The 14,485-nt window shown below is 40.7% G+C and overlaps 1 protein-coding gene across 4 annotated transcripts in view; it reads left to right on the top strand.

Moving 5' to 3' along the window:
- CTCF (CCCTC-binding factor) overlaps positions 1 to 14,485 on the top strand; it is a 47,903-nt gene that overhangs the window by 16,881 nt on the left and 16,537 nt on the right. For 3 of the 4 annotated variants that reach the window (XM_047078576.1, XM_047078579.1, XM_047078578.1), the window contains 2 exons: positions 10,841 to 11,630; positions 12,003 to 12,173. In XM_047078576.1, coding sequence (XP_046934532.1) covers positions 10,850 to 11,630; positions 12,003 to 12,173 — 952 coding nt within the window. In that variant the 5' untranslated portion in view covers positions 10,841 to 10,849. Of the gene's footprint in view, positions 1 to 7,924; positions 8,058 to 10,840; positions 11,631 to 12,002; positions 12,174 to 14,485 lie in introns of all 4 variants that reach the window. The other variant, XM_047078577.1, reaches the window with a different exon arrangement.

A 14,485-nucleotide genomic window follows, 5' to 3' on the forward strand; every position in this document is an offset into this window, starting at 1 on the left:
TGTCTCCAAACAAATAATCTTTAAAAAATAAATAGGGATGCCTGGGTGGTTCAGTCAGTTAAACTTCTGACTTTGGCTCGGGTCATGATCTCACGGTTCCTGATTTCGAGCTTTGCGTCAGGCTCTCTGCTGTTAGTATGGAGCTCACTTCAGATTCTCTGGCCCTCTCTCTCTACCCTTTCCCCACTTGGTCTCTCTCTTTCAAAAATAAATAAACATTTAAAGAAAAAAGAAAATAGACTACTAGAAATCATTCTTCTCCACTGTCTTATTCTTAGTGTGCATGTATTCTTAGCGTATTTTTTTTAATGTTTTTTATTTAGTTTTGAGAGAGAGAGAGACCAGAGTGTGAGTGAGGGAGGGGCAGAGAGTAGGGGAGACACAGAATCCGAAGCAGGCTCCAGGCTCTGAGCTGTCAGCACAGAGCCTGATGGAGGGCTTGAACCCATAAACCGTGACATCATGACCTGAGCCGAAGCCAGATGCTTAACCAACTGAGCCACCCAGGCACCCCTTGTGTGTATGTTTTATAATAACTGAACTCTCCAAAGGACTGAACTTTGCATTGGTGAGTGTGGAAGGTTATTTTGGTTGATTTCCTTTGGGAAGTACCTGACACATTGACTGTACAACCATGTAATCTAGGTGGTAATTTACCAAATTTTACTGTCCTCAGAATTAGCGCAGTCACAGTTAGCCTTTTTAAAAAAATTTTTTTCACATAGAACATATTTATTGAGCACATACAGTGTATGACACGAGTGCATTTTTATCTGTCTATCTATGTATCTATCAAAGCTCTGTGCCCAGCATAGGGCTTGAGCTCACGACTCATGCTCTGCTGACTGAGCCGGCCAGGTGCCCCTATCCTTTATTTTTATGTGGCAGGATTGTTTAACCTATAATTGTGTCGTTAGGACTTTTTATTGACGCAAACATAGCAATAAAGGAAACAAATTCATGGAGCATCTAGGTGGTTAAGCGTCTGACTCTTGGTTTCAGCTCAGGTCATGATCTCAGTTCATGGGTTTGAACCCTGCGTTGGATTCTGTGCTGACAGCACAGAGCCTGCTTGGGATCTTGGGATATTCTCTCTCTCTCCCTCCCTCTCTCTCTCTCTCAAAATAAATAAAATTTAAAAAATAAAATAAAGGAAATAAATTCACATATTTAAGCTTTCACTTAGCATATGATATTTTGTTTTTCCGTATTCCTTTCCTGCTCTTGTGTGCAGGAACCATTTATATGTTTCATGTGACAGTAACATTGACATTGAGTGTCTGCTGTTTACCTAATACTGTTTTGTATTTATTGCTGTAGAGGATACAGAAGTAAAAGGCATAGTTATAGTTCCTCCCCTCAACAAGCTAATAGTCTATTTGAGGTAAAGACATAGACATAGAAAAGTATACTACAGTGAAAACCAAACAAACATGAAGTCAGTTTGCACTTGAGAAGATGTGATTTAGGGGATCACTTGAGCTGGGAGGGTACAAGACAGTAAGCAGTTATTTAGAAGATGCCCAGGAGGTGAGGTTGAGTGGGTGGAAAGGATGGGAACAAACTTCTGGGAGCCAAGCTAAAAGGTATGGAATTGAGGGCAACCTGGTTGGCTCAGTCAGTAGAGCATGCACCTCTTGATGTCGGGGTCTTGAGTTCGAGCTGCACATTGGGCACAGAGATTGCTTTTAAAAAGCAGGGAGAAGGGCACCTGGGTGGCCCAGTTGGTTAAGCATCCGATTTTGGCTTAGGTCATGATCCCACAGTTAGTGGGTTCAAGCCCCGCTTCAGGCTTTGTGCGGACAGCTCAGAGCCTGGAGTTTGCTTCAGGTCTGTGTCTCCCTCACTCTCTGCCCCTCCCCCACTCGCGTGCGCGCGCGCACGCGCTCTCTCTCCCTCTCTCTCTCAAATAAATAAATGGAAGAGTTTGGAGTTGATGCGGTAAACCTCAACCACAGTGAGTTTTTGCACCAAATTTCAGAAAGGAAGATTTCATTGGGCAGGAATATGCTGGACACACCTAATGAGGGACACCAGCCTGGGAAGCTTGTTGTGTTCGTTTTTGGCTCTTTTTCTGTTTGTTTCCTAGAGTTGGTCAGTCTCCAGGTTTTGTCCATTGGTTGCTACCTTCATTCTACAGAAATTCAGTAGTTTATCAGACATTTTAGTGGGGAACATTTATGTAAGGTCTGTGATTAGAATTCTAGGAAACTGGGAGGTTATATATTTGTTCAGCTAACATGTATTCATTACCCTCTGGGGTGGAGGATACAGAGGAGCACAGGACCCAGGCTGTGTGTGTACATTGTTCTGTTTCATCTTTATGACAGCCTATGAAGTGGATGACCCTTCATAGGGCTATTATTGTCCCTTTTTGAACAAAAGGAAACCGAGGCACAGAAGGGTAGTATCTCTCACTCCATATCAACTGCTAGTTAAGTAAAAGAACCAGAATTGGAATGAAGTTTTCTGGCTGAAGGACCTGAGCTCTTAATAATTATTCTATTCTGCTTCTTCTGACACTCCCTCCCCCCGCCCCGTCCGTGTCCTTTTTAAATATGGAATGAGCATTTCCCTCATGTTAAGTGTTATATTGAAACATGATTTTTAATGTCTGTATAGCATTCCACTTGGTGGATATATCATTTACCAAGTTTTAATTACTCCCCTCCGGATGTATTAGAGTTGTTTATAACTATTCACTTTGATTAATAATATCCTTGAAATCTTGATGTTCATCTCTGATTATTTGGGTATAAAATGAAGTGTAGTTACTTTTTTGAGACAGAGCATGCGCACATGCCAGTGGGGGAGGGAGAGAGAGAAAGAACCTTAAGCAGGCATGCCTAGTGCAACATGGGGCTCGATCTCAGGACCTTGAGATCATGACCTGAGCTGAAATCAAGAGTCAGATGCCTAAGCCATCTGAGCCACCCAGGCACCCCCACAATTTGAATATTTTGAAAATTCTTGATTCATATCACCATTTACCTTGCTAATTTCAAAGCACCTTGCTTTAAGACAGCTGTAGCAGTTTAATAGAGGTAGCATGCTGTCGCATTATTTTAAATTTCCTTTTTTGTTTTAGTGTTGAGGTTTGGTTTCTTTTTTTTTTTTCATCTGCCATTTGTATTTCTTTGAGTCATGTATTTGTGTCCTTTGCCCAGCTTTTTTCTTTTGGTGTTCATCTTTTTCTTACACATTTTACAATCATACGATAAGGATGTTAGTCCTTTGTCACATTTGCTGCAAACAATTTTCTTGTTGACTGTTTTCTTTTTAATTTTGTTCAGTGTTTTGTCATAAGAAATTTTTTACTTTAAGGTTGTTAAAATTTCAGTAATCTTACTCTGGTGTCTCCTATTATTTCTGTGTCTAAGCACAAAGCCTTCCTCATGGGTCAGAAGGCTATCACCTATATCTTTTTTCAAGGTGAGGGCTTTTAAGTGTGTGTGGGGGGGGGCAGTTAATGTCTCCTTAACTCTTACAATGACATTATATTCCAGATGGATTAAAAATATAACTCAAGGGGACCTTGGGGGCTCAGTCAGTTAAGCATCTGACTTTAGCTGTCAGGTCATGCTCTCACAGTTCATGAGTTCGAGCCCTGCATGGGGCTCTGTGCTGACAGCTCAGAGCCTGGAGCCTGCTTTGGATTTTGTGTTTCCCTTTTCTTTCTGCCCTTCCCCCGTGCGCACACGTACACATACTCTCTCAAAATAAACATTTTTTAAAAATTAAAAAAACATAGGGGCGCCTGGGTGGCGCAGTCGGTTAAGCGTCCGACTTCAGCCAGGTCACGATCTCGTGGTCCGTGAGTTCGAGCCCCGCGTCGGGCTCTGGGCTGATGGCTCAGAGCCTGGAGCCTGTTTCCGATTCTGTGTCTCCCTCTCTCTCTGCCCCTCCCCCGTTTGTGCTCTGTCTCTCTCTGTCCCAAAAATAAATAAACGTTGAAAAAAAAAAATTAAAAAAAAAAAAATTAAAAAAACATATAGCTCAATATTTTCCAAATAGTTTAATAGCTTTTTGGTACCTTTTATGAAGTAATCCTTTTCTCCCCACTAATTTTTAAAATGACAACTTTTTTTTTTTTCAACGTTTATTTATTTTTGGGACAGAGAGAGACAGAGCATGAATGGGGGAGGGGCAGAGAGAGAGGGAGACACAGAATCGGAAACAGGCTCCAGGCTCTGAGCCATCAGCCCAGAGCCCGACGCGGGGCTCGAACTCACGGACTGCGAGATCGTGACCTGGCTGAAGTCGGACGCTTAACCGACTGCGCCACCCAGGCGCCCCAGAAATGACAACTTTTTATATTCTAGGGTTTGTTTCTGGATTCTTCTGTTTAAATTTTTTTTTAATATTTATTTATTTTTGAGAGAGAGAGCATGAGCAGGGGTGGGGCAGAGAGTGAAGGAGACAAAAAATCTGAAGCAGGCTCCAGGCCCTGAGCTGTCAGCACAGAGCCCAATGCAGGGCTTGAACTCACAAGCCATGAGATCATTACCTGAGCTGAAGTTGGACACTTAACCGACTGAGCCACCTAGGTGCCCCAATCCTCTCTTCTGTTTAAATTGGTTGTGATAGTGATAGTATACATCATATTAATTATTGTGACTTTATAATATGTCAATATTTGGAAATAGAAGGTTGCGTTCATTTTTTTGGAAATTTTATTGCTATCATTATTTTTCAGACACTTTGAAAATGACTTTATATAAAGTAGAAAGAATTAACAGCTTTATGATGTTTGGCTTTTCTGATCATGGATATAGGCAGTAGTGTCCCTGTTCAGTGAGGTCTTTTATGCTTCTTAGAACCAAGGGGTTTTTTTTGTTTGTTTGGGGTTTTTTGTTTTGTTTTGGTTTTTGGTTTTGTTTGTTTGTTTTGCCTCTTGGAAGATTTTTATAATCTTCAAATAGGTTTGCACATTTTTAGTTGAAGTTATTTCTATTTTGATATATTTTAAGAATGGTAAGATTCCCTATATTTCTATATTTTTGTGTTTTCTATTACATATGTATACACATACACACATCTACATATATAAGTTGTATAGTTGTAAGTTTTAAGTTTATTTATTTTTGAGAGAGAGTGTGCATGAGCGGGGATGGGGGGGGGCAGACAGAGGGAGAGAGAATCTCAAGCAGGCTCCATGCTATCAGTGCAGAGTCTGACATAGGGCTCAAACTCAGGAACCGAGAGATTATGACCTGAGCTGAAATCGAGTCAGATGCTTAACCACCTGAGCCACCCATGTGCCCCTGGTTTAAAGCCCATCTTATTCTACAATTTGACGAACTGTACAGAAAATATAAATGATAAATGATACAAAGTCAAAACCCTAGAAAATACAACTTGGAATAGGAAGTTATTATTATATAGCTTGAGAGGAAAAAAATTGAACAAGGTGTGGCCCAACTAAAAAAAATGGTAACTCATGATCCTGTAACATAGGTCTCAACAATGAAAGAAAAAAAATCCTTAATTGAAGAAGACCTTTCCAAGTGTGTAACTTGAAAATTTCTGCCACGTATCCTTTAGTATAAGCCAAGGGCATAATGCCAAAACAAAACTTGGTGAAAGCAGTTCTGTAGGGATAAGACCATGTGACCCAAATATACACAGCTTTTTTTCTGATGGTCTGGCATAAATCTGGGATAAAGCCTAGAATAGAATGCTGAATTCCACTGAGGGGTCAAGTCAGATAAGGACAGAAAAGTCTCCTTTGGATTTGCCAATTAAGGGGCATTGCTAGGCTTAGAGCAGTTCAGTAGAGAATTGAGGAACAGACCAGACTGGTGAACCAAGGCATGGAAGAGAAAAGAGTGGAGACAGTGTGGGGTTGACCATGGAAGGAATACAGAAATGTCAGGTGCTAAATTGTCAAGTGGGTTAAAGGAAGTTTTAAGATGGGGAAGATTTGAGCAACATAGAGCAGGTAGAGAAGACACTGAGGCAAGAGGGCGAGGGCTGATCCAGTAGGCTCCCAAGGTTGCAGGCCAGGCTGGTGGTTAGTTAGGAGCATGGCCAGACCTCAGGGGCCTCTGTTAGAGGCTAGGCTTCCACATCCTCCCACTCACCCAGTCATCAAGAGCAGGGACGTGCTCAGGTGCCAGTTTTCCTCTCTGCCAACCCCAACACTCACAGGTGCCAGAATCACCCTGCCACAGTCTGAGGGAACCTCCTCCTGCCCCACCCTCTACCCACAAGTTGGTCGAATGATGTTTAAGAAATGTTTCTGGGGTGCCTGGCTGGCTCGGTCAGTAGAGATACAACTTTTGATCTCAAGGTCATGAGTTCAAGCCCCACGTTGGGAGTAGAGTTTACTTTAAAAATTAAATAAATACATACACCAAAAGTTACTGTTTAAAATAAAATAAATGTCCCTAAGCTTTACTTTGTCATGAAGATGACAGAATACAAAATGTCTTCAGAAGACTAACCCACTTTGTAAGTTCAGAAGACAAGTTCTTCAGAAGACTAACCCACTTTGTAAGCTCCTCTTTTGGTTAGTGATGCATTAGGGACTGGAGTACAGGTTTCCTTATTCCTTCTCAAGTGCCATCGAATTGAAGGTGATAGCCAAACATCACTGGGCGAGAGCTCTCGTAGGCAGTGAAAAAATTAGAGAATTGCAGATGTGGGTTTGAAAGACCTCTGTGGAGACAGCTGAAGTAAAAAGGCTGGCGAACGGGGCGCCTGGGTGGCACAGTCGGTTAAGCGTCCGACTTCAGCCAGGTCACGATCTCGCGGTCCGTGAGTTCGAGCCCCGCGTCGGGCTCTGGGCTGATGGCTCAGAGCCTGGAGCCTGTTTCCGATTCTGTGTCTCCCTCTCTCTCTGCCCCTCCCCCGTTTGTGCTCTGTCTCTCTCTGTCCCAAAAATAAATAAATGTAGAAAAAAAAATTTAAAAAAGGCTGGCGAATAGTGTGGCTACAGAGAAAAGAACAGAGCCTTGATATGCTCAGAGGGTAGGTGGAGTAGCTCTCAGAGACAAAGGAAGAGAGAGACCTAGGAAAGACAGAACCAAGGGAGAAAAGAGGTTAATGAAGGAGGAATACAAGTTTTATACCGTCAGATGCCAGAGAAACTGAGATTGAAGGTAAGGGGAAGGCCTTTGGGTTGGTTGCTCTGGTGCTTGTGGACCAAGCAAAGGGGATTATAGAAAGCTAAAGAGGGAGTGGAGTCCTTTTTAGTAAGGAAAGGTTCTGAAGATAGAGCAAAGCCGTATAAAAATGTGTGCACACTATATGTATAATACAATGTCATCTATGTATAAATATCCATAAGGGGAAAAACACTGAAAAAAACCATACCAAAATGGTAGGTGATTAGGTAAAGGAATTGTGAGTAACTGTTTTTAAGATTTTATTTTTTTTTTTATCTTGTATTTATTTAACTTTTTTTTAGAGAGCGAGCGTGAGTTGGGGAGAGGGGCAAAGGGAGAGAGAGAGAATCTTAAGCAGGTTTCACACTCTGTGCGGAGCCTGACATGTGCTCATTCCCGTGACCCTGGGATCATGACCTGAGCCAAAATCAAGTTGGATGCTCAACTGACTGAGCTACTCAAGTGCCCCTAAAGATTCTGTTTTTTAAGTGATCTCTGTACCCAACATGGGGCTTGAACCCATAACCCCAAGATCAAGAGTCACACGCTCCACCAACTGAACCAGCCAGGCATCCTATCGATAACTTTAAAAAAATCTTTATGTGCTTCCTTTTTTAGATTTCTCTAAATAAGCTACTATACTTTGATAATCTTTAAAAAATGTGTTCTGGAAATAAATGTAAACCCCTTTCTAGTGGTGGTGTCCTCAGAAAGGTTTGATAAAACCTAGAAAGCATGGCTGACTCAAGCAAAGAGGCAGAAAATTGGGGAGTTGGGTAAGTGTAAGTTTGTTCTCTGTGTGTTGTGTGGCTAAGAGAAACTGAGTAGAAGCAGAGCCAAGTCCCTGGAGGAAGAGAAGAAATGGATCAGAACTGCCAAAGGGGTGACAACAGCTAGAAGAGCACAGTCCTTACGGAGTGGGAAGAGAGACCTGGTCCAGCCTATTAGGTTAGTTATTGATTCAAAGGAGAGACTCCCTTCTCGTGGAGAATATTAGATAAAGTGCTTGAGGGGATGCATTGAGTTTTCTAAGCAGTATTTGGGAGAGGCTAATACCTTGCTACTTTGTGCCTGATTTTTCTCTGTAAAAACAAGCTGCTGCTTTAGTACCCTGAGTAGAGGCCCATGTTCAGGAACCTTATGCCATGTGTTTTTTTCACAGTGAGAGAATACTCTTGTCAGCTCAGCTCCCTGGCAACACAATTGGTTTCAATTTGTACTCCTTTCTACCACTTCTTCTTCTACTTGGTTTATAATTCCAGTGATTTCTTTTAGGTTAGACTTAGTTATTTACAAGCAAGTTTTTTACAAGTTATTTATATTTAAAAGTTCTCAAATTCAAGGCAGAGAGGGGATGGATTTTTCTGTGTTCTTCAGATTGTGTGCTTCACAGCCCAACAGAACTTAGACATTAAATGTTTTCCTTCCACTAGTTTTACCATTAAAGATATCTAAATAGCCTGGAGTTATATGATGAACCTCTGACAGGGTCAGCATTAGCATTTATGGCTTATGAATTTTTTGTTCTTTGTACTTTGGTATTTTTCCCAAGAATGGTGCCAAGGTAGATGGGCCTTTTCTCTGTTCCCTAATGCCAGCATTTAGAATTATCCCATCCTTGTTGGGGTACTAGTTTTGGGACATTATTGACCTGAAAATTCTCTCTTAAAATATCTGTGAATAGCGATGGTATAAATAGTGCTTCTCAAACTTCAGGGTATGAAACCACTTGGAGATCTATTAAGTTGCAAATTCTGATTGTGTGGAGTCCAGGAGAACCTGAAGAGGTGCCTGGCATGGCTGGCTCAGGTGGAAGGACATGTGACTGTTAATCTCCACATTTGTGAATTCGAGCCCCACATTGGGTTGTAGACATTACTTAAATAGGTAAACTTTAAAAAATAAATAAAAATAGGTAGTAACTCCTTGAATGCAGGACCAAGCCTTACCCATTCTCCTGTAGTGTTTGTATTGCCTTACAGGTGGTCCTGACTGCCAGCATGGGTACAGTGTTAAGGTACCCAGACAGAGAATTGGAAAAATGTGTCTGTAATAGAAGTAGCAAAAGCTTTTTGTGAGACTAGGGCAAGAAAGAAAACACTTTAATTTTGAATTAAGCTTATATATGTGGGTTTTGTTAAGTTGGATTATTGTTATGAATTGGATCATTGTTCAGACCCATTTTACTCTTAGGTATCTGGGTACTTTGAGTATTCACAAGACTTAAGAGCCAGAAACTATGAATTAGCTGATTTTTTTTTCCCATTAAAAAAAATTTTTTTTAACGTTTATTCATTTTTTGAGAGACAGAGCATAAGCAGGGGAGGGGCAGAGAGAGAGGGAGACACATAATCCAAAACAGGCTCCAGGCTCTGAGCTGCCAGCAAAGAGCCCAACATGGGGTTTGAACTCAGGGACCATAAGATCATGACCTGAGCTGAAGTCGGACGCTTACCCCGACTGAGCCACCCAGGCTACCCCCACCTTTTTTTTTTTTTTTTTTTTTTTTAATGTTCAGTTAACAGTTGAGTACTTACCAACCTAGGCATAGTGCTAAAGAGTAAAAACTACTTGTTATACATGGTCCCTGTCCTCAAGGAATTTGTGGTCTTACAGAGGAGAGAGGTACAATGAATGTCAAGTTGATGGTATGACACAGGAGGTAGTGTTGTGTGGATAGTTAGGACCATAGGAGTGTGGATCCAAGGTCTGATTCTGGCTCCAAAAAAACAGTGAGAAAACACCATGACGTGGAATATTTTCTAAGGTAGAATTTAGCTAAAAATAGCAAGGCCCTCTGCCAGTGTTTTTATTAATAGATACAGGAAATGTATAAGATGCAAACTAGTTAATAATTCTTTAGTATCATCAAATACCCAGAGTTGGAAAAAAAAATACCCAGAGTTAAATCTAATTGTCTCATGTCATATTTTTTTAAATAATTTGTTGGTTGGAATCAGGAATCAGGATCCAGAGAAGATCCATATGTTGTGATTGACTGTTGGGTTTTTGTTTTGTTTTTGTTTTTGTTTTTTCTTTTTGTTTGTTTGTTTTTGGATTGCTGTGTTTTCTTAAATCTCTTAACGTCTATCAGGGTTTCTCAACCTCAGCACTATTGATGTTTGTGAACCAATAATTCTTCATTGTAGAGGACTGAACCTGCGCATAACAGAACATTTAGTAGCACCTCTGGCCTCTACCCCTAGATGCTTGTAGCATACCCACCCAGTAGTGACAACCAGAAATGTCACCAGGCCTTGCCAGATGTCCCCTGAGGGCAAAGTCACCCTAGGTCCAGAACCACTGAGGTGTAGATTCTTCCTCTATCCTTCCCATTTTTTGTGTTGGTGATTTATTTGCAGAAGAAACTGGGTGGTTAATCCTGCAGTTTCCTTCAGTCTGGATTTCACTGATTCATCCCTGTAGTGTAGTTTAACATACTCTGTCACCAATTTCCTATTAATTGGTGGTTGGATCTAGAGGCTTGATTAGTTTTGGATTTTTTTGTTTTGTTTATTAACAAGACTGCTTCATATATAGGTTGTTCTTCCATCAGGAGGCACATAATATCTGTTTTGTCTTTTTGTCGTATTAACAACTGTTGATTTCCTAATTCACTTGCCAAGGATCATTTTGTTTTAAAATGTATTTATTTTCATTTGGACAAATTTTACTTTAAATGACAATCTGTGAAATAAATAAATAACAACCTGTGTTCTCCCTTACTAAAGGAAGGGGAAATGGAAGGTGAGGCGGTTGAAGCCATTGTGGAAGAGTCTGAAACTTTCATTAAAGGAAAGGAAAGAAAGACTTACCAGCGACGCCGGGAAGGTGGCCAGGAAGAAGATACTTGCCACCTACCCCAGAACCAGACTGATGGGGGTGAGGTGGTCCAGGATGTCAATAACAGTGTGCAGATGGTAATGATGGAACAGCTGGATCCTACCCTTCTTCAGATGAAGACTGAAGTAATGGAGGGTACAGTTGCTCCAGAAGCAGAGGCTGCTGTGGACGATACCCAGATCATAACCTTACAGGTTGTAAATATGGAGGAACAGCCCATAAACATAGGAGAGCTTCAGCTTGTCCAAGTACCTGTTCCTGTGACTGTACCTGTTGCTACCACTTCAGTAGAAGAACTTCAGGGGGCTTATGAGAATGAAGTGTCTAAAGAGGGTCTTGCAGAAAGCGAACCCATGATATGTCACACCTTACCTTTGCCGGAAGGGTTTCAAGTGGTGAAAGTAGGGGCCAATGGAGAGGTGGAGACGCTAGAGCAAGGGGAACTTCCACCTCAAGAAGATCCTAGTTGGCAAAAAGACCCAGATTATCAGCCGCCAGCCAAAAAAACAAAGAAAACCAAAAAGAGCAAACTGCGTTACACAGAGGAGGGCAAAGATGTGGATGTGTCTGTCTACGATTTTGAGGAAGAGCAGCAGGAGGGTCTGCTATCGGAGGTTAATGCAGAGAAAGTGGTTGGTAACATGAAGCCTCCAAAACCAACAAAAATTAAAAAGAAAGGTAAAATTAGTTTATCCATTAAACTCTCATAAAGTCATTTTGGGATAAAGCATATATAACGCCGTGTACGCAAATTATTTTAAAGTAAATGGATTTTTTTTTTTTTTTTTTTTTTTTTTTTTAAGATCATGAGGTGGGTACCAATCTTTTTAGCCAGTCTAAAAGAGGTTTTTCCAAATTGAGTACTTTTTAAGTCCTGAAGAAGACAAAGAAGTAAATCTATTAGTGGCATGAAATAATTCTGATTTAATATGACTTAAATTGGATTTAGTTTAAAAAAGCTAATGAAATTTATTTGTAGAAATTTAACATTAGGGTTAAACTTAACACTTTGAAACCCTGGAACAAGTAAGTGTTTTATTTTGCATATAGGTGTAAAGAAGACATTCCAGTGTGAGCTTTGCAGTTACACATGTCCGCGGCGTTCAAATTTGGATCGTCACATGAAAAGTCACACTGATGAGAGACCACACAAGTGCCATCTCTGTGGCAGGGCATTCAGAACAGTCACCCTCCTGAGGAATCACCTTAACACACACACAGGTGCTGGATATGAATGTTGGGGGCTACAGCATAGCAAAGTTTAAAATTTGGGTTTTAAGTATCATCCAAACTGGTTCCAGTGGGAAGTTAAAGAAGAACAACTTTTGTTCTTTCTTATGCTGGTTTGTTTGTTTTAAATGTTTATTTTTGAGAGAGAGAGAGCATGAGTGGGAGAGGAGCAGAGAGGGAGGGAGACACAGAATTCAAAGCAGGCTCTAGGCTCTGAGCTGTCAGCGGAGAGCCCGACGCAGGGCTTGAACTCATGAGCCATGAGATGATGACCTGAGCCGAAGTTGGACACTCAACCGACTGAGCCACGCAGGCGCCCCATTTCTTATGCTGTTTTGTAATCCTGATTTATTATAAGCAGATGAATTTATAGGCAAATGTAAAGAAAATTTAGTGGAAAATAATCCAAATTATATAAGGATAGTGATCCAGAAAAGCTGATCAATGGTAGTTAATCTGTAGAATTTCCTGAAGAACCTCACCATTGCATTGCTAAGGTTTTAACATCAGTGACAAAGAATGACCCTGAAAATTCCCAGGCAACAATTGCCAGGCACTATAAGGACAAACATTAGAAATAGCAACAAAATCCTACCTTGGTAAAAACCATGGTTTCTGGTTGTTTCGCCAACAAAGGTAAGTAATTCAGAATTGCAGAATGGAAAGTTAAAGGCATTATTCTAGCAATCCAAACGTTTCTTCATTTGTGCTCCGTATATACTTTAATATTCTAATATTAGCTTTGTGTTGGCTATGGTTAGGTTCCAGGAATCATTAAAGTTGGAGGAACAGTGTGCTGGAGCTCTCTTTAGGGTCTTTTCTGGGCTTTTTGCTCTTTCCATTTTGGCATTTGGCTGCAAGTGCTAATAGAAACTTCTCTCACACGGTTCTTCATGCAGAGTAGATTTCCTCTCCAGATTCTCCACCTAATATGGCTCTTGTTTTTGATTGATGTACTGGTTGTTTGTTGAGCATGATCAAGTTGAGTTTGCCCTGTAAGCAGTATGCTGTGCATTAGTATATGTTTTGCTAATATGACCTGGTCACTTTTCACTGTCCCTGCTTTCTACTCAGACACTTGATGATATGATGTATTTAGTAGTTTGAAGACACTACGAAAGCGCATATGACTAGATAAAAGTATATGGCCTCATAATAGGACCTCCTAAAATGGGAATGCTTGATGTAGACTGTGTGTGTCATGGTCTAGTCCTCAGCTTTGAAAATAAGAGTGTGGTCTGTCTGGTGCTCAGAGCTAATTTAGCAGCACTAATTCATACTAATCAAATCCTCAGCGGTCAGATGCATATCAGAAAATCAGTTTACAGTGAGGAATACACCTTTTCATTTTCTGGATGCAGTTGTATTGCTTTCTAGGGGACACTCTTACCTATATTGAGATGATGTAGCAATTGACAGGTGACTTGGTGAGCATGGACCCTGAGCATAGGGACATAAGCAGCCAGGTGGTGCAACTCAATGAAAATCTCTGTTGCACAGCAGTGTCTACTTTTTCCCTAATTGCCATGCTGTGTCTACCAGTAGCAGGCCTCTTTCTGTCCCCTAAATAGTACTAGGTAAACATTAGAAATTCTTGGTTTTCAGTTCACTTTGTCCTAAGAGAAATGGATCCTGCTTTCCTTCTCTCATTAATTGTTGTTTTACTTACCTATCTGTGCTGCCAGACTATATTTTTCATAGAGAGAACTCTATCCTTCACTCCTGCATCCTTAGTGGTACTAAAGAAGCAAACTGAGCACGTGAACATTCATTGGAATTTCTTGGAATTTTTCATTACTGTCATACTTTAATCACACTTCCTCTTGTGGGTTCTCTCAATCTCAGAATCATTTCTGCAGGTGGGTAGTCCTATTCTTTGCATTGTAATTCTTCTTAATACCATTCTCAGGGGAAGTCTTCCTTTGGTTTTGGTGTTTGGTGTTACCTTGTTGTCACCCCTTACCTGCAGTGCATAATTACAAATGGTTCCTAGTTTTTGAGTAGTGGTTTATGAAAACAGCACTGTTTTCTGCTGTCAGCTTATCTCTTTATTGTCATTATTACCTGGGCATATTTCCAATGCTATATTTAGAATATAAAGTGACTAGAAAAGATCCATTAAAGTAATCAATCAGTTATGTTATGGGTCTACTATGTGAGAACATATTAAAAACAGTAAGAGTCTTCCTTAAAAAAAAAAAAAAGTAAGGGGCACCTCGGTGGCTCAGTCAGTTAAGCATCTAACTTGACTTCAGCTCAGATCATGATCTCACAGTTCATGAGGTCAAGTCCCACGTCAGGCT

This window comes from Lynx rufus, unplaced genomic scaffold (genome assembly GCF_022079265.1).
Source record: "Lynx rufus isolate CCGP_SWC_20201006 ecotype Redwood Valley unplaced genomic scaffold, mLynRuf1.p SCAF_16, whole genome shotgun sequence".
Lineage (NCBI taxonomy): Eukaryota > Metazoa > Chordata > Mammalia > Carnivora > Felidae > Lynx > Lynx rufus.